Raw genomic sequence first — 23,304 nt, 5'->3', positions numbered from 1 at the left:
TAAAATGTTTTTACAAATATATTAACAGCAATAGGAGAGCCAGGTTGATTCTCCATGCTTTATTGGATGTGGTGGGTAAGTATTACCACTGACGGTGAGGAAAATGTTGAGGCTCTCAATGCCTTCTTTACTTCTGTCTTTAATAGTCAGACTAGTTATCCTCAGGGTACTCAGCCCCCTGAGCTGGAAGACAGGGATGGGGAGCAGAATAACTCCTCCCTAATTCAGGAGGAAACAGTTGGTGACCTGCTACTCCACCTAGACTGTTTCAAGTTCATTGGGCCAGATGGGATCCACCTGAGAGGACTGAGTAAGCTGGTAGAGAGTACTAAGCTGGCAGAAGTGCTTGCCAAGGCACTTTCCATCATTTATCAGCAGTCCTGGTCAACTGGGGAGGTCCCAGACAACTGGAGATTTGCCAGTGTGATACCCATCTACAAGAAGGGTCAGAAGGAGGACCCAGTGAACTACAGACCTGTCAGCCTGACCTCAGTATCATCTGGAGTGCAATCACAAGGCACAACCAAGGGATCAGGCCTAGCCAGCTTGTGCTCATGAAAGGCAGGTCATGCTTGACCAACCTGATATCCTCCTGCGGCCAGGTGACCCACCTAGTGGGAAATGCTGAGGATGTAGACCACTCTGTCTCTTGTGGTATACTCCTGCAGTCCATAGCTTGTGCAAGAATACTCTTCCCTGGGTTAAAAACTGTCTGGATGGCTAGGTCCAGAGGGTGGTGGCAGCCGATCATGAGTGGTGTTCCTAAGGGATAACAGTGCTGGGGCCTGCCCTGTTTAATACCTTTACTGGTGATCTGAACAGGGGAATTGAGTGCCCTCTCAGTAAGTTTGCAGGTGACACCAAGTTGGCAGGAACTGTCTATCTGCCTTAAGGCAGGAAGGCTGTACAGAGGCAGCTGGATAGGCTGGATCATGGGTGTCCAACCTTGTGGCTTGCCTGGACCTCTCTGAGTGAAGAGGAACTGTCTTGGGCTGCATGTATGTAGGTCACGCTGAAAGGAATGCCTCCAATTTATTTATATATTTATAAATAAATATAGGGGGGGGTAGGTAAGGTATATTTATTATACCATTAGCTATGCATTTTTGCCGGCAATGAGCAAGAGCCTGTTCCTCAAAATCTGCACCAGCGGAGGTGACCCACTGCCATCATCACCACTGCTGAAATGCATCACTCACCACCTCACTGTGCTAACATCCACTCTTTAGTCTCCATAAACATTCAGCAAGCATTGCTGCCAGTTTTTCCGTGTGGAGGAATTCAATTATACACCTTTGCTTCATACGTACATCCATGTCAAACACCAATTTGTCAGACTGCCCCTCTGGTGCCATCTGTCACATGGAAGCAAAATGTAATGCGATATTGGTGGGGAGGTTTAACCTATACTACCATGCCACTGACATTTACCCCTGACATTCTGGGCAAACATGATAAAACAGCATGCATTACTTTAGGAGCAGCTCTCATATAATATGACTCATGAATGTAAGTAACAAAACTTACTTTAATCTTGAATATTTTTCTATTCCAACAGAAACAACAAAGGAGAGCAATAAAAGCATTCAATTAGTGGCATGTTTGACCTCTTTTTTGTGAAACTAGTGCATCAGTCTATTTTAATGGAAATTGTTGAAATTCTCAGTAAGTTTTTAAGGAGCTAATCAGGGACTTTTGATGAAATTTTACTTTTCCTGTATTTCATCCTTGAAAATAATTGTTCACAAATGTACATACTGCCAAAAAGCAATGACATGAATAAGGCATGACTGTGAAGGGAGGGATGTTTTTCTCTGGCAAGATAGGTCTTATAAAAGCGTAGTAAAGAGTTTTCTTTGAATTGAGTGTCTGATTGCAACTTTTTACGTTTAATTGAAAATTCACAGATAACATATTAACACAGGCCACATATTAATAATCTGAAACATGCTTGTGTGGTTAGTATGTCTGTATCCTGCAGATAAACCGAAAACTCTATTTTCTGCGTCTGCAGTCTCATCCAAAAGCACACACATGCCGAGCTTCTTTTAATGGAATTCTCTCTTCCCCTTAGTAGCCAACTCTTCTGTTATCTCAGACCAGAAATCCCCAGAGCCTTTGGCCTCTTTGGCAGCTCTATAAGTTGTGAAAAATCCTGGAGTTTGAAAGTTTCAGGTTCCGCACCCGTTCTCCTCTCCTCCATTGTTGTCTGGCCCATAGCTTGAAAAGTTACCCAATGATTGTTTTGTGTGTGTGAGAGGGAAATGTGAGGACTCCCATGTTGAACAGAGGCTCATGAGATTGTGTCTGAGAAACTTCTATAATACAGATTAACAAAGACCTGTGATCAAGGAGACCTGTGTGAAACCACACTTGATTAATGTGAACAATACTTCCTCTTCAACATAATTCCCAGAAGATAAAAGTCCTGGTTTAGTTCATATTACCTCTATTATTATTATTATTATTATTATTATTATTATTATTATTATTATTATTATTATTATTATTATTATTATTATTTTGTAAGCCACCCATTTTTCACCTTTCTATGTAGAAGTTTACATTACAAGTTTGTTATGCACAGGTCTTAAACCCTTAGCTAGGAAGTAAGTAGGTAAGAAGCTGAAGTACTGTCATTATTCTTACTCTCGTATGAAAGGCTGTTGGAAAGTGTAACATATTTTCAGTCCTTGTAGCACTGTGAGGTACAATGAAGTTTTGGGGAAAAGATCAGTTTTTCTAACAGAAAAAGCTGTTACAAGTCTTTTGATGTTATTATTTACCTCCTTTGTCTTGTGATGTTTCTCTGCAGTAGAACAGTTTTACATAAATGAGACAAAAAAACAAAAAAACAACAACAACAAAAAAACCACTCACAAAGTAATTAATCCTGTTCAAATTACACAGTTTTCTGGACGTGTGGCTTGTACTCTACATGTTGTTTGCTATCACATATATGTTCATACTTGCCAGAAATGTCACCACTATGATGATATTAAGGACTCACTGTACTCTTCAGTTTCCCATGTATTTCTTTTCTTTTGCTTCTTCATTTTTTCAAAGTTTGTTATTCATTAGTCATTGTCTCCGGAGTTTTTCCAAACTTTTTTAAAAGAAATCAATATCATTACACATTTATTGCTTGTCTTATTGAGCTGTGCTCTTGTCATTCATTCTTCACATCAGTTTGCTTCCTTCTATTAGTAAGAAGTTTTGATTGATACTTTGCAGTTTATGAACCTTCAAACTACCACATTCTCACGAATCCCAAGGCCTGTACTCATCTAATGGTCATTTCAGCACTGGCTGGAATTGTGCCATCTCTGACAGAGATGACTTCCCTATTTAACTTAGGTTTCTGTGGCCATAAGATTCTTTTGTGATGTAGCACCTGTAATTAATGTGGTTTGCATAGACAACAATAGAACTGAATTTTTCATTTTCAACCCTACTATGTCAGTTCTATTTACTTAATTCCTGTTCATACTGCTTTCTTATGGCTTCATCATAAAGAAAATTACCTCTGTTGAAGAGAAGCAAAAGCTCCATTAATATGTGGCTCTCATTTCATTCCACTTGCTATGCAGCTTGATTGCAAATCCATGATGAATTTAAGGCTCAAATGCAGATCTATCTTTGAAGAGGAACTTTTTTGTTTGTTTGTTTGTTTCTTCTTCTGTAAGAACTCCTTTCTTAAACTGTGTAATTTATAACGTAAGAAACAAAAACATGCAGCTGGCCCCTAGAAAGACCCTAGGCAGGAAAAAGTTTACTGAATGCATGTTCAAGGCTCTTAAAGCAGTTAGAAAAACAGTTTATTCCCTCAACCATGATATAATCTGACTTAGAGCCATGGAAGTACAGTCTGTGTTACCAACTGCATTACGGGATAATTTTGCCTTTTCAACAAGTTCTGTGAATTAAGTGCTCCTCTGGTATCTTTCTCATGCAATAAAGTCCTCGGTGAACAAAGTGGTAGAAAGATGACTTCACAAATCCATATTGGTTCATACCACACAAAGAGAGAGAGATTACGAGCATTCAATATTTTGGAGGGAGGATTACTAGAAATTGTATTCTTCACATGAAAGCTTGCTGCAGACCCATCTGATGAGAATGTTATAGTGAGAGGCAGTAAAGCATCTCACTAGGCTAGTTTGCCCCCTTACTGAGACACTGAGTTGGAGCAAGAGACCCAAGTCTAGCTAGACAAATTGAAAAGGGCAGAGAAAAGGGCACACAGGAAGCACATGTTTGGATGTCAGCAAGGGGGAGAAAATGGTCTGGATGAATAAACTTGCAATTAGAATGAATGTGGATGTGACTGAGCAGCAACAGAATAGGATCACAGTGAGAACAGGTGTGAAGTACTACAGATGGGCAACTGTGTGGGTTAGAGGCAGAGATTGCAGAAAGAGGGCTTGGGGACAGCAGTAAAATGAAGATGGAAGGCAGATAAAGGGAAATCTAGGAAATGTAGTATGCTTACCATTGGAAAGAAACAAGAAGGATTCAGCCAGATTCCCTGCACTGGTAATCTTGTTAACAATGTTCTGCCTGCTCATGTTTTTTGCCTATGTGAGCAGTAGAGGACAGAAGCACTTGCAACCTCCCTTTCTCAGCATTAGTTTGAACATACTCTTGGTTTTCCTTCCACTGGACCACTTTTGTGTATGTTGTGTGATCTTTCTAGGATGTCTGCATCTCTGTAGTTTTTTTAGGAAGCAACAAGGATGTTGACATATTCAACACTCATTGATATGGTGATCCCAGTGTGCTTGATATGGAGAAGACTGAGGTACTTACTCCACAGCTTTTCTGTTTCAATCTTCACAAACAAGTGCTGTCACCACACTGCAGAAGGTTATGGAAGGGACTATAAAAATGAAGAACTACCCACTGGCAACATGGACTGTAGGACTGGGGGAACCCTGAGAAAATTTGTGGAAAACTCCAGGCTAGGTGTTGTGCTTGGTTTGCTGGAAGGGAGGAATCACCCTGTGATAGCTTCACACTGAAGGCTAACTGAATTCCACCACACTGCTCTGTTGCTCCTCCTTTCCAAAGGTAGGGGTGGAAGGGGAGAAAAAATGTGATGAGTTGAGATAGGGATAATATAATGAAAGAGAAAATAAAAATAAGAGCGGAGGCCATGTGGAAGCAAAGAAACTAAACAGTTATTTTCTATTTCCCATGAGCAGGTCACGTTCAGCCACATCTTGGGAAGCAGGGCCCCAGTATGAGCAGCATAAATCAGCAAAGAGATTGATACATACTGCAAAAATATTTAAAGTATAGTTGGACATATGTACATTGCACTGTATCAGACAGCAACATATGATCTAAGTCATCAAATGTATTCTGAAAGCTATGCTTATAGATCAGAGAGCTGCTTGATGATTTGTTGAAGGGCAGACGTCAGGATCATCATTACATCAGTGTATATATAGAAAGGAAGTTCATTTCATGGTCATTTTTGAGTTCTAAATAATTCCAATCTGATTATGCAAGAACTCTGTCTCAGACATCAGTGTTATAACCACGTCAATAACTGTTGGCCATCAGTGTGTGGCTGCTGAATAAGTGATTTGATCCTCCCAGAATTGTTATTTTGTTCTATCACCTTATGTTCCTATGGGTCCTTTTAGGAATATCAGCATTCTCAACTGGAATTTTGCATCCAGATGTGGAATCTTCAGAACGGGAGAGACATGGACCTATTACAGTGTGTCCAGGGGAGGGCCACAAAAATGATCTGAGGGATTGAACAACCCCCTGCGAATATGGGCTGAAAGAGTTGTGGTTCTTCAGCCTGGAGAAGAGAAAGCTCTGAGGTGACCTGATAACGGTCTTTCAATATCTAAAGGGATGTCAGTATTGATGTATCTTCTTCTATCTTGTAACAACTGCTTAGCTCCTTTATCTCCCTCATGTTAAATTCTGATCTTCGTACTTCCAAATGATCATTCCCCTCCTGCTCCTAGATTCTCTGTCATACAACCCAAAGCTTCTTTTGTCTCTCCTACCAAAGACAACTGGAACATTTTTTCCAATGCACTGTAGTCTTCTTAAGAATTATCCCCTACATCATAGTGATGTGCTTGATGATATAATCTTATGTTGTTGTTTTTGGTTTTTTTTTACCACAACATTGGTAAAATAAAGATGCCCTGAGATAAATAATTTCTCTAAAGTAATTAATTCAATGGCAAGTTTCCAGTGAACCATGTGCTCTTTAACTGACCAGAATGTAGTGTCTTATAAAATAGCTTTTTTTCCAAAAGTTTTATCTTTTCCTTTTTAGTGTCCCTGTTTCTTACAGTCATGCTAAAGGCTCACTGAACTTAAATAAAAGGTGAGCTTCTAGAACAACTTGCAACAAATTCCCAGAACTGATTTCCTCTTGTTTCTCATTCCTTAAGTCCTTTGTTCCTATTGCTTAGGAACTATTTTAAATAATGCAGGGTGTGTGAGGTATTTCAAAAGCAGTAAACACCAACTTAGGCAATCTGTTCCTAGCAGTCCTGATTTTAGCCAGTGCATCTGCTTTCCTCGCAGCATGTCTGCCTTGTGTGCACATCTGCCAAGCAGCTGTATCACATTAATGACAAGCCATTCTGGGAAGACCTGTGTAATATTTTTTTTTACTAGCATCACAGTGGGAATAAACAGTAGCTCCTGCAGAGTTTGCTTCTGTCCTAGCTTGGTAATCGTAAGTCTTCCGGGAAAGTCGAGTAGGTAAGTGGTTAGACAGGAGTAGTTCAAAGTATTACTTATGGTGACAGAAATAATAACACGTATGACCAAATCGTTAGCATAATTGTTAGCATAAATGTATTAAACAGTGAGAAGTAAACGTGATAGTCAGTCTTTAATAGTCCTACAGTTATTTTTACAACATCGCTACAACAATTTTCATTTCCTTCTTTATATCACTTACTACTGAGGTAATTGCAGGCCCACTCTACATTGACTATGTCTTTGTTTCAGCACCCCTATATCTTTTCTTTGACCCTAATTACTAAAACAGTATACTCAGCTCTCCCTTCCTTTTCATCATCTGTTTGGTTGAGGGAGAGGAAGGGAAACTCTTGCTCCCTATAGGCTGCAGTTACTTGCATGTTGATCACCTTTCTTTTTTGTTTTGTTTTCTTTCTTTTTTTAAAGAAAAGTGTAAGTGCAGTTTACTACTACTACAGGTAATTTAGTTTTCTATGTTCAGGCTATATGAGCAAGAATGTAGTTATCGCAGGATGGAAACTGACACTTCTCATGTACTCAGCAGTTGTGAGATCACAGGTGGAGTCCTACATCCAGGTTTCACTCCCTGGTACAAGAAATGCAATGGCAGATTGGCAGTGGAAGGTCAACAGAATAGCTAATGGCTGGAACACAGAATATCTGAGACAGTCTGGTTTAACTCAGCCTGGATTAAAAAAGGCTGAGGGAATATAGTTGCAGTCTTGCACCATGTAAAGTGGGTTTATAGAAAAGACTGATTCTTTTCCAGGGTGCACACTGAAAGGACAAGAAGCAATGGACACAAGATATAACAAAATAAATCCCAATTTAAGGCAAGAAAAAAATTTTCACACAATGGATGGTGAAGCATGGAAGCAGATGTCCTGAGCTTATGTGGTTTCTTCTTGAGATATTCAAAACCTGACTGGATGTGCTTTGAAGACAGCCATGCTTAAAAAGAAATATTGAACCAGACAATGTCAACAGGTCCTTTTCAATCTAAATTAATTCATGATTTCATAGCTTAATTATTCTTCCTTGATCATATTTACTTAAACTTTGCCAAAGACTTAAAATTTATTTAATAGGAACTGCAAATTTGAAGGGAAATGATGACTGACAAACATATGAGTGAACAAATAAGATAAGGTTATAACATTCCTTTTCCTTCAAGTATACTTATCCTACCACTAAAATGGTAGACAAATAGCAAATACCATTCCTTGCTGAATGTTACTGTGTTCAGTAACAAAACCAGATTAGGTTTAGGAGTTTTCTTCCGGACTATATTGAATGCAGGTACAGTCTAATGCTATATTATTACTTCTCAGATTGCACTGCGGGCATACAGTATCACTGTGTTATGGTTACTTCTGTTTGGTGAGATTTTTGAAGATCTTCATAATACAAGGAAATATCTTGGCAACATAAAAAATTAACAGGTTGAAACATTAAGCAAACTTCAGACAATGACACAATAGTCAGAGAGGCAAGCAGAAAATAAATGGACAGGAACTGGTTTGGCTAGTTCAGAAATCTATCTGAAAAATGAGAGTTCACCTAAGCTGTTTGAGAGCGTGAGAGCAGGAAGGAGAGAGGGTGAACCTATGCAAATTTTATGTAGATATCTTTTGTTAGAATGTGACTGAAGCTGTGGAGGAGGAGTGTCACTTCAGTACAGTTTAAAAGCCAGAAGGCAGTCTGTCCATTTGATATCGGGCTCTCCTCTTCAAGGACAGAGATGTGGTCAAGGATTCTTCTGAGTGTTGTCACCGTGAGCTGGATTGTCACAGTGTCTTCTGAACTGTAAGAGTACCTGTCTTCTGCTTTTATGACATAATAGTTCAGTTTGTTTCTCTTCAGTTAATTTATTCTGGGACATTGCTATGTAATACACTGCGCTTTTAAGAACTAGATTCTGAAATGTGTTTAAAATGAAAATATCTAATACTGAAGCGTGGCTTGGAATGATGATCCCCATTACAAAGCTTCTGCAAAATCTGAGTGACAGAAACCTAGAGCTGGAGTAGATTAAAATCTGAAATGCATGGGTAGGATTGGGAGGAGATTCAAGGCTAGGTGAGCAAGTGATTATCAGGTTTGGAATGCACTGGAACTACACAGAGAGCATGGCATATGAGGAGGTCCTCAAGACAAATAATGTCAGGTAGCAGGGAGCTATGCTGAACCATAAATCTGTTACTATTATTCTTAATGTTTTTGTTGCACCTGCTGAAAATGTCTAAATACTTGGAATGTAAAGATGCAGTTTCATACTGGATAATAGACTGCATAAAATGATACCAGTCCTTCAGCTCACTAAGAACAATGAGGAACAGAAAGTTGTCATTTGTACTTGGCATATTATCCAAAATTGATTGAAATAGCAGGAAATCCTCCCAGTGGTTTGGGCAAGTCTTGGCACAGGTCCCACATCTTCTTTCACATGTATAATATTTCTATGGTATTTTTCTCTCTTGTTTGCCCTCACCTTCCTCCATGACTACTTTGTTCTCATCTTCTTGCAGTCAGTATGTGCTGCTGGTGCCAACTGTGGTGCGGAGCAACTCTCCACAGACTGCTTGTGTGCAATTTCAGAGTCTCAATGAGCCTCTGTCTTTGAGCATTGTTCTGGAATATAGCAGTGCACAGACAACTCTCTTCGAGGATTTCGTGACAAAAAGTGATTACTTCACGTGCTGCGAATTCGAGGTATTTTCTTTTTTGAGAACACTGCAGAGAATGTAGAAGCTGGAAATATTTCTGAGTGCCGCAGTGTTTGTCAGTGATTGCAATAATGTGAAGAGTGCTGTCATGAAATATGACATAATGAAGATAACTAAATGAAAAAGCTGCCTATAAAGAGAGGAAAAAGAAAGCCATGTGGTCTGTATGGGGGCACTGGAAAATGGCTTTCTATCCTCATTCACAAATAGAAAAATGGTTTTGCTCTCCCAGGTGCATGCCCTTTCTGTGACTCTGCAAAATCAGAACAGGTATGACAAAAAATAGCCAAGGTTAGGCCTTCTAGAACAGGATTATAAGGTTGGGAAAATTCCCTCTAGGCAGGTAGCTACAAGAGGTGATGAAATGCTTATGATAGAATTTGGTTTAAAATCTTGTTGCCTGATGACAGATCAAGGGATTTCCAGAGCATAGATCCAAATGCTCTGTCACTGGCAAATGTGAGTTCTCCCATGACTTTGTAGAAGCTATTAATGATTCATTGGACAGTCAGCTAAAGAACCTGGAGCATCGTGGCACCTCAGCATGCCTCACTTACCACTTCTGTTTTGTTTTTTTTCTCTCCAGGTTCCTCCTGCTACTTCTGATCCTCTGGCATTCATATCGTTCTCTGCCAAAGGCAACACAGTCAATATAACTGAGAGAAGATCGGTGGCGATTGAGAATGTGCATAACACTCTCTTCATCCAGACAGACAAGCCCATCTACAAACCAGGGCAAAAAGGTTACTGGGGAGCTGGAGTCAGCTAGCAAACTAGGAAACTGAATGCAAGTGTGGGTCAAGAATAACAAGGACTTCTCCTGTGGAGAAGTCTGCAAACTGCAGTGGCAGTGTGTAGCATATAGTGCATAATTGTCATTGGATAGTATATATTGTCATCTGACAGTGACCTTATCAAAAGTCAATAGAAAATAGAATCAATTAATCAAACTGCAAGAAATTAGTAGAGCTCATTTGTCTTTTCTCAGTTAATTTCGTTACAGAATCTTGAGTTCTGTTGAGTTTACTGAGATCAGTCATGTAAAGAATATCCTTAAAAATACAAAAAAGAACAGGTTAATCTCAGAATTAATAAAAATGAATAAAGCATGTAATTTCATGTCAACAGCTCTTCATTAATCTAATTCATAGAGCTGATTACATTACTATGCTTAAATAACTACGATCTGTGGTATAGTTAGTTATATCTTTAGTATAATCATGTTCCAGTGCTTCACAAGGTCTTTCATTTTTTTTCATTGAATTGGTTTGTAAAGATAATTTCTTAGGAAATGCTCCAAAGTACTGAGTCCTTGAAGACATTGGTCAGTATTAAAGAAACTTCAGATAATAAGATGGTGGTTGTTGTTTGTTTGTTTTTCCTTTTCGCTAGGTAAAATAATCAAGTCCTTTCTAACACATCAGTTCTCTGAGGACTCGTTGGTTCTTCCTAAAAGCCTGCACTAATTTTGTTTCAATTATATGTTGAAACAAACTTACCGCTACAAAAGTAAATGATTCTCTTTTGTCCTACATCTTTTTCAGTGATGTTTCGTGTGGTCACTTTGGATAGCCAGTTCAGACCTGTTCAGGAGACAGTAAGTAAGACTGTTAGTCAAGATTTTTTTGAGCATGACCTTGGAATACTGTTCATAGAGATCCTGTCACTCATATACTGAGTAAAAGGGAGCTAGCATCGATCTTCCAGTGTTCCTAGAGAAGTGCTATAGGTTCATACTCTATCCCTTTCCCACCTTTCTAGAAGGCAAAGTTTCTGAAAGTGTTACTGGAAATCTCTCACAGTGCTCAGATTTTGTAATCACTTCAACTGCCCCGATATATATAAAGAGACTGGATGTGCTTATATAAAAGATAGAGCCATAAACAGGTTGTACCCTAAAATCGGCTCTTAAATTACAGACATGAATTTCAGATTGTTTCCTTAATCCAGCCTCCAGTATTCAGAGGGGTTCAACTGGTATTTTTCAAGCTCCAAGTTTGGTTTATTTATGCTTTGATAACATTATTCTTTCTCTCTCCTTTTTTTTTTTTTTTTTTCCCCTCCAGTATCCCCGAATCATCATTAAGGTAAGAGATGCTCTGTCATCAAAATGACTGTTTCTTTGGAAATGCCAATGTAGTCATTTCCAAAACATTACTTTCCCATTTGCATTTTGAAATGCGTGTTCCTCACTAACTCTTCAATCAATACTGGGCATCCAGAACAAGTGAAATTGATGTGTCCAGTTCTGGGCTCTTCAAGAAAGACAGAAAACTGGAGAGAGTCCAGAAAGACTACAGAGATTATTAAGGGCCTGGAGCCTCTTTCTTATGAGGAAAGGTCAGGAGGCCTGGGATTGTTCAGCCTGGAGAAAAGGAGATCAAGAGGGGATGTTATCAACACTCATATCTAGAGGGCAAGTGTTGAAAGGATGGGTCTGGCCTCTTTTTTGCTGATACCTAGTGAAAGGAAAGAGGGCATCAGCCACCATCTGAAACATAGGAAGTTCCATATGAATGTGAGAAAGAAGTTTTTTACTTTGAGAATGACAGAGCACTGGAACAAGATGCCAGGGAAGCTGTGGATTCTCCTTCTCTACAGATATTCAAAACTCACTTGGATGCTTTCCTCTGTAACCTACTGTAGGGAACCTGCTTTAGCACGGGGGTTGGACAAGATGATCTCCAGAGGTCCCTTCCAATTTTTATGATTCTGTGACTCTGTGATTCCCATCTTCACTTTGGAAACATATCAGGAACTGAACATAGCAGAAGGCTCACAGAAAAATGTTCTTAGATAGTGCAAGAACTGTGCTTCCAGATGCCTGTCACTGTGTGAAATTCATTCATGTCTAATCCTTTGCAAGGATATTTACCAGAACTGTAAAGGAAATATGAATTACTCATTCTTAATAGTAGTGTATTAGTTTCAAGAATCACAGCTCAGTCTAATGTCTGAGTCAGAAGATGTGGGGTTTTTCTACCTCTGTTACAATTGATTTGTTACAATTTTGACACTGAATGTGTTATTCCAGAGTTTTTGGAGCTTAACATTCATGTATTCCAGCATGACTTAATATCTTCAGATGATGGAAAATGTATTTGTAAAGCACAGTAGTAGTAAATACATTTTCCCATTCACTGTGTTAACCTGGATAGAAAATAAATATGCCCTGCTACACAGGTTAAGAGTGGTTACTTCCCATATAATTTTAACAGTTAGATAAACTACGGAATTTTAGTTTATCAATTATGTATTATTTGCTTACATACTTAATTTACATCTTCAAATCCAGACCCTTCTCTCTTTACAATATATATTCTGTCTTTATGTAATCTCTTCCATTTGCTTTCACAATGCTGCTTTCCCCACTGTGCCACAGCAAAGCGCGCATGCAGGTGCTGGCATGTTTAGGCATAGCTCATCTGGGTGTCAGTATCTGACAGAGACTCATCCAGAACATGTAATATAAAGTCAAGGAACAGGAAAAGGAGTCAGCAGAACCAGAGATGTTAGAGGTGGCAAAAGGTTGTTGTTCTTTTTGTTAGGATTCAAACATGGGTGTTTAATATGGTTCTATGTTGGTAGGACTGCAGCAAACTGATTAAATAGACTCACCTGCATACAGACAAAAAATGGTGTCTCTGAAATGTCATCTTCTGCTAGAAGCAAGGCAAACATTAAATCAGTGTTCTACTGCATTTCATTTCAAGGAAGGTCAGCATAATTTTCCCATTTGATGTAAGGAAGAACTGAATAAAAAATACACTAGGAGAGATACAGATAAGCAACCTGAGTCATAATCATGACCTATGATCATCTGGCAGTGTAGGTAATTTTCAGGTAAACATAGACTTGGGCCTGTTTAAGGCACAGAGATCTGGAAAACTAATGGTAAGTCATTACAAATACCATCAGCTCAAACTCACATTCATATAGTAAAGCATTAAGCCAGTATACCAGGACAGAAAATTTAAAATTAGTCAAGGAAGAGGGTGAGAAAAGTTTTGACGTTTCTCTTTCTCCTACTCCACAGGACCCAGAGCAAAATCAGATCTTCCAGTGGTTGGATGTATCATCTATTAATGGCATTATCCAGCTCTCATTCCCATTAATTGAGGAGCCAATTCTGGGGTCCTATCACATCATTGTGGAGCAGAATTCAGGGGATAAGGAGTATGAATACTTCACAGTGGAGGAATATGGTAAGTAAGCACTGTGAACTACCCCAGCACCAGCAATGAGGCTGACTCTAAGTCTGATAGGAACAGTGAGTGCAGAGTTTAAGTGCTTTGAAATCTCTTATTTATGTTCAAAAAAGAAGGATGTGGTAAGAGCTGAATGAACAAGTAAAAGCAAAGAGGGGGAAAAAAAAAATAAAAATGGTGAGAAAGACAACATTTTTCAGGAGTTCAAGTAGGAATTAAATTCTTTTTTGGGCTTGGTTCAAAATCACTGTGTGAGTTTGGGATCCATACCACGCATGCATTATGTTCTTTACCTGTTCAGAGGTAAAAAGAGTCATGAATCATCTTGTCCTGCTTCATGAAGATCATCAACATAGGAAGAGTGCGAGAATAATATATGCAGCAGAAATCTTTAAATGTTCTCTGTCAGAGATTAGATGATGATTATCAGCATGTTACTGAAGAGGCTAGATAACCAATGGTAGAACAAAAAGGAAAACAACAGGCAGTAGAGGTAGCTCATAATAATCTGCTTACTGTATGTATAGACCACATCAAGGGAGTCAGATTATTCCTTTCAATATTACATGTTTTAAAACTTGTGATGGCAGATTTTCCTTAGGATCCTGGATTATTTGTTTGTTTGATTGTTTGTTTGTTGTAAAGCACCATTACTGCTTGGACTATGGAGTTTCTTCATACCTCCCAGTCCTCTGTGTACAGGTGCAAGAGAAAAATTCTATTCTGGCTGTGTTGTCATTATTGCTGGTGACTCGTGACAAAAGAAAAAGAGGGTGTGACAATGCGTTGGGACTTGTTTGGTTCCACTATTCTACATACCCTGTATGTAGAATAGGTGTTTTTCTACTTGAGTGGGGCTGGATCACGTAACAGCTTTTGTTCTACAGCGATTAACTACTTTCAGACATCAACATCACGCCCACATTTCCCTGGAAGAAAATGTTCTTACTGTGGCTGTTATTATTAGTATGATTGTCCTTACACTTTAAAGAAGGTTTTCATTTTACTCATAGAGGTATTGTTTGATAACTTCCTACAGCTAACTCTTAGACTTTTCTCTCTCAAACATTTCAAAATGCTTCTGCCAGCTGGTGTTGTTTTTGTTTTTTTTTTTACTGTCTTCCTCTTATGCATCTGTTTATGGTATGCTACCGCTGATCAGTCATATTCACCTTGTATTCCCAGTTCTGCCAAAGTTTGAAGTGACAACCAACATGCCCAGGAGGATCTCTTTCTTTGATGAAGAAATCAGGGTGAATGTTTGTGCCTTGTAAGTATAAGAACTGAGAATAACAGATAACAAGAAACACAGGAAAGATGTGTGAAATGTTGGGAACTATGGAGCCCAGTGCTGATCCATGCATAGAATACAGCAATTTCTTTAGCTATGACTTCTGTGACATGAAAAATGATAACTGCTACATAGAAGAATTAGAATTTTGTGAGTTTGTGTCTTAACAGTCTGAAGGCATTAAGTGCTACAAACATACTAGCTGTTGATTTTATTGTTACTGAGAAGGAGAGGAATAGTAGAAGACTATCATTAATATTTCCATATGTGACACTGCCAAAGGGCAGGGTAGTGTAAGCCTGAGCAACAAGGACTGCCACACATCTTGCTTCATGTAAGGCAATAATAACAAAAACAAAAATACAAGCAGAAAGAAATGATATCCCAAACACAAGCCCAGCATCTCTTTCCAGCTTCTGACCATAAAGAATGAGTCAACCAAGACAATGGTAAAATAGGCTTTTTTTTAAAGTCTGCCTAAAAATAATTGAGGAGAATTCAGGTAGGACTAAGAGGTTCTAATTCCCAGCTACTTTTCTGTCTGTACTCTCGGCATTCCTTAGGGGTTTAGAGTCTTCACCGCTTTGCAGTCTTTTCTGGTTTCATGCTAAGTCCACCTTTGCAGTTGGTCATTTCTGGATTCTCATATTTCACCCTCTCCTAGGTATACATATGGCCAACCAGTGCAGGGGAATGCCCGAATCAATGTGTGCCAGCAACAGTTTTATAATCCACGATGTCAGCAAAGCCAGAAACCAACCTGTGAAGCTGTCACTGGATTGGTATGATACCGGGCTAAGTCTTAATTCACAGTGAACTTTACTACTCAACTCATAGTGCAGGGTTTGGAGACCTCATTTGTTTCCTGGAGAACATCAGACAGATAATCCCAGAGGCATATTTTTCTCACTGTTCTACAGATAATTCTGAAAACCATGAATGTAGTTTTTACCAGTGACCTTATTAGGAGACTGGTTTTTGCCCCTTCTCCTCAAGAAAGCAGGAGAAGAGAAATTATTTTTCATTAGAAATTTGAGTTCTGTCTCAGAAGAATCAGTAGGAGAGAGGGGAACTTATAAAGCAATGAATACTTGATCATTCCTAAAACACTGGATGTGTATACTTACCAAGGATAATCAGCAGAGCTCTACTGGGAGTCTGAGGGCAATGTTAAATTGATATTTGATTTTTCATCTAGGTCAGATTCAAAATACTTTAAAGAACTAAGCTCCTATCAGAGATCTCAGACATCATGCAAAACGTGCTTAAGAAGGGATGTGAGTACTAGGGAAAGGGAGGATAAAGGATTTTAAGTGTGTGGGTGTATGAGATTGCAACAGTGAACTGGGAGGGGTTCCAGAGAATAAGAAGTTTAAGATCAGAGGAGAGCAAGTAGGAGATAAAAGCTAAAGGAAATGTAAGCAGAGGCATGAAGTTCTTCAGAGGCCCACTAATACAAGCTTAGAAGCATTTTTCCAGATCTTGAGGAAAAATAAATATTTTTCTTTTTGCTCTTTTCTCAGCTGGAAAACAATGGTTGTTTCAGCACTGTTGTCTCCACCAAAACTTTTCAGCTGTACCGCAGCTATGCCAGGATGTATACCAGCTTCAACATAGAAACCATCATCACTGAAAATGGGACAGGTAATACCAAGTGAAAAGTGGGAAGTAGCAAAGCTGGGAAGTACCCTAAATCTCACAGGTGATGCTTCTTGGGAGGAATCTCCTGGATTCTGATCTCTTCATCAAATAACAAACAACTACTATTTTATCTGCGTAGTTCTCTGTCCAGAAAATTACAACTCCATACACCTTTTCAAAAGAAACTGTTCTCTGCACATTTCTGATTTCTGTTTCCTTCCCTTTCTTCTGGGTGTGTCTCACAGGTATCCAGATGAAAAACTATGACTATCTTGCAGTCAGCCAAGAAAATGACAGAGTGATGTTCAGGAAAATGGATCAGTACTACAAGAGGGGAATTCCTTACTTTGGTGAGGTGAGTAGCTGAGAAGATACATTAGAGTAGAATGTTCAGCTGTGATTAGAGAATACCTGAGAAATGAGCAAGTGAAAGGCCACAGGTGATGAAGACAGATATGCACGAAGCTAAGTTAGCAACAGCAGTGCCTAAGCTTAAGGTAGAATGTATCCTACATTGTATCACACCGTCCTATGGATGTTTACTTAAAACAGTATAACTGCTGGAACGCATCCAAATTCTTCCCAACCTGTACACCCAGAGTAAACCCTGGCACAGAAAGAAGGATTAAATGTACAGCACTCTCCTGATTCAGAGAGCAGAAGGAAGATCTCAAAAGATGGGAGGTGTTACCAAGTCCCATGTTACACATTTGCCTCTTAAATACACATAAACTTCACTCCTGAGTTCTACTCTCTGCAGATGTCCTTAGTGATTAAGATATTGTTCTCTGGTGAGCAGAGATTTTATCATCCTTTGATATTTTTATTTTTAATTTTATTTTTATTTATTTTTTTAACCTGAAATTCCTATGTTTTCTTTGTGTTTAGATCACTGTGACAAATGCAGATGGAAAGCCTGTTGCCAATAGGGTTGTTGTACTGGAGGTCAATGGAGAATACCAGGCCAACTATACCACTGATGAGAATGGCACAGCAGCCTTTTCCCTTGACACATCCAACTTCTTTGATCCCAGTGTTAAGCTGAGAGTAAGTTCAAGCTCTAGTCTAATTCTTGAAAAAATTCTTCAACATTAAGAAGAATCAGAAGCAAGCAGTGGATGCTGGCAGGTTTATTTTGGGAGAAAAACAGGCAATTAGCCCAGCAACACATGCAGCCTCTGCAAAACTGGTATGAAAACACTAATGCTGAGAAGCGGAAGACTGTACCTCAAAAGTGATCTTCAGCACCACTCTTATTTTATTTTTTTCCTCAGCTCTGAAGCCCTTTCTGCAGTCATCTCCCTTCTTGTCATTCCATGAACTAGAGAACATTTCAGCTGACACTCATGCCCATTACCATGACATGCTCTTCCCAAGTTATGTTTTTTTCTCTGGTGCTATGGGAAGAGATGAGAAAAAGCAGGCTACTTGAGAACAAAGCAGTTCCAAATCACATTAAGTTTTAACAACCTGTTTCAAACCACAGAATCACCAAAGTGGGAAAAGACATCCAAGATCATCCAGTCCAACCATCCACTACCACCACTATTTCCTTACTAGCCATGTCTCTTAGATCTTGTACTAAGCATTTCTTGAACACCTCCAGAGGTGGTGACTACCACCTCTTTGCACAGCCAGTTCCAGTGACTGGTCACTCTTTTGGAGAAGTTTTTCCTGGTGTCTAACCTGAATCTACTCTGGTGCAGCTTGACCCCATTCCCTCTAGTCCTACTTTTAGTTACATGAGGGAAGAGGCTGACCTCCATCTCACCACAGTCTCACTTCAGATAGTTGTAGAGACCAATGAGGTCTCCCCTGAGCCTCCTCTTCTCCAGATTAAACAATCTCAGTTCCCTTAGCCACTCCCCAAAAGACTTGTGCTTCAGACCCCATGCCAGCTTCACTGCCCTTTCCTGGGCACGCTCCAGAGCCCTGATGTCTTTCTTGTAGTGAGGGGCCCAAAACTGAACTCAAGTTCAGTACTCAACAGTACTCAAGATGCTTATGCCTCTCACTTACCTGCCAACCTTTTAATTTCTGCTTTGTTGATTTCTCATATATGCCTCTCCTTTATCATAGGCCACACAAGCACCAGATGGCTGTGCAGATCCCTTTATGTGGAGAAATGATCATGAGTCCCAAGCCTTGTTCTATGTCCATCGTTTCTACTCACGGACCAACAGCTTTGTGAGAATTGAGCCAGTGGAGGAGAAACTAAGCTGTGGCCAGCAGAGAACAATCAATATTCACTATGTCCTGAGTAAAAAGGGATACAAAAATGCCACCTACACAAACTTCTACTATGTGGTAAGTATTACCTCAGTCCCGAAAACACTTATTTTCTTCCCCCATTTCTGAGGGGAAATGAGGCAGAAATTCTCAGATTAGCCAGTGGCTACAAATCACAGCTTGATTCAAGCTGCTCAGAATACCACAAAATATCAGTGATTTTCTGGGAGAAGGGAGGAGGTGATTTTGATTCCTTCTTGTGATTATTTTTTCTTTCTTCTATTCTTAGGTGATGGCTAAAGGAAAAATTGTTCTCAGTGGCCAAAAGCAAGTTAGAATAACTCCTGGTAAGTTCTCGACTGTGTTAACACCGTTACTTCAGAACATCATTCCTAGCACCAGAACATTAGTAGCTCATATAAGATGGGATGAAAGCAGAGAACTATGGCTAAATAGGGTATTAATTCTTTCACCACTAATGTTATTATTTGCTTTTGATGCAGCTCCTAAATATAAAATAATCAAATCGATCTTCTGAGAGCTGAAAACCTTTTTGTGACTGGATAGGAGGAAAGTAACCATCTTCTGTGTTATTTCTTATTTATTTATTTATTTCAAAGAGTATTTAAGGTTTCAGATAATGTGTGACATTCAGGTCTTCACCAATCAGAAGACCAAAAATTTTAAAATAATGGATGCCTCATTTGACAGAGCAATTATATGCTTGGAATTCACAGGAGCTTCTGAAGATTCCAAATATCACCAGTGATTCAGCAAACTGAATTCCATTTTTTCACTTCAAAAACGTATTTGCTTGCAGAACCAGGTCTTCATTGTCCAGTTTGCATATCGTACCTTGCTGATGGGAGTTTTTCCTCAGCCACCGAGAAATGTATCTCCCAGTAGCCAGCATCCCCTTTTTAACAGTACAGATAAATTATGAACAAATATGTAGTCCTTCCACCAAAGCTGAGGCTTATCTAATCTCTTTTGTTGGCTTTTCCTTCCCTGTTCCACATAGCATCCACAGCTCCCTGGGGTACTTTTGCCATTACACTGGATGTCACTGAGAAGCTCACCCCCAGCACTAGGTTGTTGCTCTACACAGTCCATCCTAATGGGGAAATAGTGGCTGACAGCTCTTGGATACAAAGTGATGTATGCTTCAAGAACAAGGTGAAAACCTTTGTTTTCTTATCAAGGGTTATATCTTCTAGTTTTTGTTCTGTTTTATTTGTTTTTTTGTTTTGTTTTTGTCGTTGTTGTTTTTATGCTGTGTGAAAAGATAAGGAATGACTTAATTGCAAACACTGTACTCATGTTGGTGTTTAGGAATGGAAAAGATACAGGAATGCCTGATAACACAAGAATCTATCCCTGGAATTCATGCACACTAAAACTTAAACTCAGATTAAGCTGTCAGTGGAGTGGGGAGGAAATTATCAGGGGATTATAGTGACTATGAATTTTTTGCAGAACAGGGATTCAGAAGGACTGTTAAGAAACAGGAGCTTTGCCCAATAGGGAATGGCATTAATACCAGTGAAAGATGAGATTCAGATATATCTGCCAAGCTAATTCTCCTAATTCCTATTTTATGGTTTTCAATTTCCTCATTTCCAGGTCCAGCTTGAATTCTCTGAGAAACAGGCTCTTCCAGGCTCTAAAATCAACATCCACCTTGAAGCTGCTGCCAACTCCTATTGTGCCTTGCGAGCTGTAGATCAGAGTGTCTTCCTTCTTCAGCCTGAGCGACAGTTATCTGCTGAGAGCGTAAGCCACATGCCCAGTGCTGTGTTCTTCCAATCTAGGGATATCCAGAATGACAATTCCCATGCCCACCTAACACTTCTTCTGCTGGCTATGTTTTTCTTTTCACCATGTAAACAGACATTTTAGTGATTTAAAAAAGGTCTTTAGCAGCTGTTTACTTTGAAGCTGATGGTGAAATATTTACTTTTAGAAAGAGTAGCAGTATTAAACAGAGTATGACTAATGTAAAACTTTGAAAGTATCTGAGGAGTGTCTCAGATAGGCCTTAGAGCCAAAAAAAAAGCTGCAAATATCAGCTAGTAACTTGTCAGATGCAAATCTTCTCTGCATAACTTAACAGTATCTCTTCATGCTCTTTGTTCAAGTTCACCCTACAAAGCCATTGCAACTCAGAAAAAGAGGTAGAATCTAGACCTTCTTGCATAACGTCAGCTGAATTGCTTATTCATTTGTGTAGGCATTGGTAGGTAAACACATCATGGTATATGGAACTGTCCACATGCCACCATAAATAGTGAACGCAAAAGAGAAAGAAGTATGGGAAGAAACAAATCTTTTTGATTAAAACTATATATACATATATGATATATAAGTAGTGCTTCTGAAAAAAAAAACCAAAAAAATGACAACAAACAATAAACATATATCCTGCTCATTTCATGCTTTAAGAGTGGCAGTTTTGTCTTGAAGCAGGAGAGTGGGTTTGTGCTGCACAATGAGGATGACAGAAGGAGCTGCACTGCAAACCCAGTCACACAGTTTTTACTGAACTTTCTCCTTTTTCAGTCTACAGCCATGAAAGTTCTTAATGGTGTGGCATAATTTTGGACCTTCCTGGGAGCTCTCCTTGTTTTTACATCAATTGTTCTCACTTCCCAGGTGTACTACCAGCTTCGTTTGAATGATTTGTATGGCTATTATTACAATGGACTCAACCTGCAAGATGACCAGCCAGTGGAGTGTACCCCAGTCAAAACTACTTTTTTTGATGGCTTGTACTATGAACCTGTCAATGTCAGCCACGATGGTGATGTCTACAGGATTTTCAGGGTATGTGTTCTGTTTATTTTTTCAAGTATTCAGAAGAATTCATGCACATCAGCATTAAATTTTCTAAGGTGATGGTTTTGATCCCTCAAACTGCCTTCACCGTCCAGTCATCCATATCTACATTCCCATATCCATCTCTTACTCTGGAAGACTGAGAATCACTACTTGATATGTTCATTGGAATCAGTCTGTGCTTCAGGAGATGATTCTTAAGCAGGACGATGAAATTTGTTCATGACCTCAAGCACTCCTAGTAAAGATCTGAGAATATTACGCAGACCACTGCATTCCTGATACATTTTCCTCCACTCTCACTCATCCCGTGTCTCTGCGACTCTCCTTGCCCAGTTGCAAAAGACCTAACAGGAGCATTACCAGTACTGCTTGTGACAGAACAACAGTTGTCACTACCTGGAAAAACCTGCATGTAGCAGAAGAATAACTTGTGACATTCAGAGTCGAAAGGCTGGAATGTGAGGAGAGAGACGAGTGATGTTAACCCAGATGGGAGATGTGGCATGTGCTAGTTGCTACTGCATGCTCCAAATGACATGATTGATTCTTTTATGTGCAGGAGATGGGCCTGAAGGTTTTCACCAACTCTACGCTACGGAAGCCAGTTCTGTGCAATGAAGATAAGTTGGATGAGGATGAAGACCGTATCTATTTTGAACATGGTGCCAGTGGTGGCAGTGCCTTTGGCAAAGGTAAAATAATAAGAATCATGGAATCTTGGAATGCCTTGGATTTGAAGGGACCCCAAGGGTCATCATGCTTCCCACAGACAGGCAGGGACACCAACCTTCAGATCTGGTAGTAGACCAGGTTGCCCAGGGCCTTATCCATCTTGGTCTTGAACTCCTCATCCACAGCCTCTCTGGGCAGCCTGTTCCAGCACCTCACCAGTCTCTCTGTAAAGAACTTCCCCCTGACATCAAAACTATACCTTCCTTTCTTGAGCTACATCCAAACTAAACCTTCCTTTCTTGAGCTTGAAACTGTTTCCTATCATCCTGTCCTTGTCTACTCTTATAAAAACTTGATTCCTCTCCTTCTTATAATCCCCTTTTAAATACTGGAAGGCTGCAAAGAGGTCTCCTCACAGCGTTCCCTTCTCTAGGCTGAACAAGTCTGGCTTGCTCAACCTGTCTTTGTATGGGTGGTCTTCCAGCCCTCTGATCATCTTCATGGCCCTCCAATCATCTTCATGGCCCTCCCCTGGATCTTCTTCAATAACTCCACATCTTTCCACAGGATCACAGACCTGGATGCAGTTCTCCAGATGGGGTCTCATGAGGGCAGAGTAGAGAGGGACAATCACCTCCCGGTCCCACTGGACACTCCCCTTCTGATGGAGTCCAAGATAACATTGGCCCTTCAAGCTGCAAGAGCATGCTGCTGATGTTAAGTTTTTCATCCACCAGGACCCCGAGGTCCTTCTCCACAAGGCGACTCTCAAGAAGTTGTTCTCCCAGGCTGTATATATATATCTCGGATTACTTTGACTGAAGTGCAAAACTTTGCACTTTTCTATGTTTAACCTAATTAGGTTCACTTAGGCCCAATTTTCAAGTTTGTTGAGGTCCATCCAAATGTCATCCCTTCTCTCTAATGTGTCAACCACACTACTCAGCTTGGTGGT

At 39.7% G+C, this 23,304-nt stretch overlaps 1 protein-coding gene across 1 annotated transcript in view; it reads left to right on the top strand.

Annotated features, from left to right (window-relative positions):
- Positions 1-8,424: 8,424 nt before the first annotated feature.
- The window catches only part of LOC107318442 (ovostatin-like), a 30,154-nt gene continuing 15,274 nt past the window's right edge, over positions 8,425-23,304 (top strand). Inside the window, exons 1-17 of the mRNA XM_015872255.2 lie at positions 8,425-8,550; positions 9,273-9,456; positions 10,057-10,213; positions 11,015-11,067; positions 11,537-11,557; positions 13,507-13,675; positions 14,864-14,948; positions 15,634-15,751; positions 16,493-16,613; positions 16,856-16,965; positions 17,499-17,657; positions 18,690-18,917; positions 19,129-19,186; positions 19,861-20,015; positions 20,463-20,612; positions 21,492-21,662; positions 22,237-22,369. Coding sequence (XP_015727741.2) covers positions 8,486-8,550; positions 9,273-9,456; positions 10,057-10,213; positions 11,015-11,067; positions 11,537-11,557; positions 13,507-13,675; positions 14,864-14,948; positions 15,634-15,751; positions 16,493-16,613; positions 16,856-16,965; positions 17,499-17,657; positions 18,690-18,917; positions 19,129-19,186; positions 19,861-20,015; positions 20,463-20,612; positions 21,492-21,662; positions 22,237-22,369 — 2,137 coding nt within the window. The 5' untranslated portion in view covers positions 8,425-8,485. The remainder of the gene's footprint in view (positions 8,551-9,272; positions 9,457-10,056; positions 10,214-11,014; positions 11,068-11,536; positions 11,558-13,506; positions 13,676-14,863; positions 14,949-15,633; positions 15,752-16,492; positions 16,614-16,855; positions 16,966-17,498; positions 17,658-18,689; positions 18,918-19,128; positions 19,187-19,860; positions 20,016-20,462; positions 20,613-21,491; positions 21,663-22,236; positions 22,370-23,304) is intronic.

The sequence above is a fragment of the Coturnix japonica genome, chromosome 1, assembly GCF_001577835.2.
Source record: "Coturnix japonica isolate 7356 chromosome 1, Coturnix japonica 2.1, whole genome shotgun sequence".
NCBI classification, from domain to species: domain Eukaryota; kingdom Metazoa; phylum Chordata; class Aves; order Galliformes; family Phasianidae; genus Coturnix; species Coturnix japonica.
This window is presented reverse-complemented; position numbering and strand designations above follow the sequence as displayed.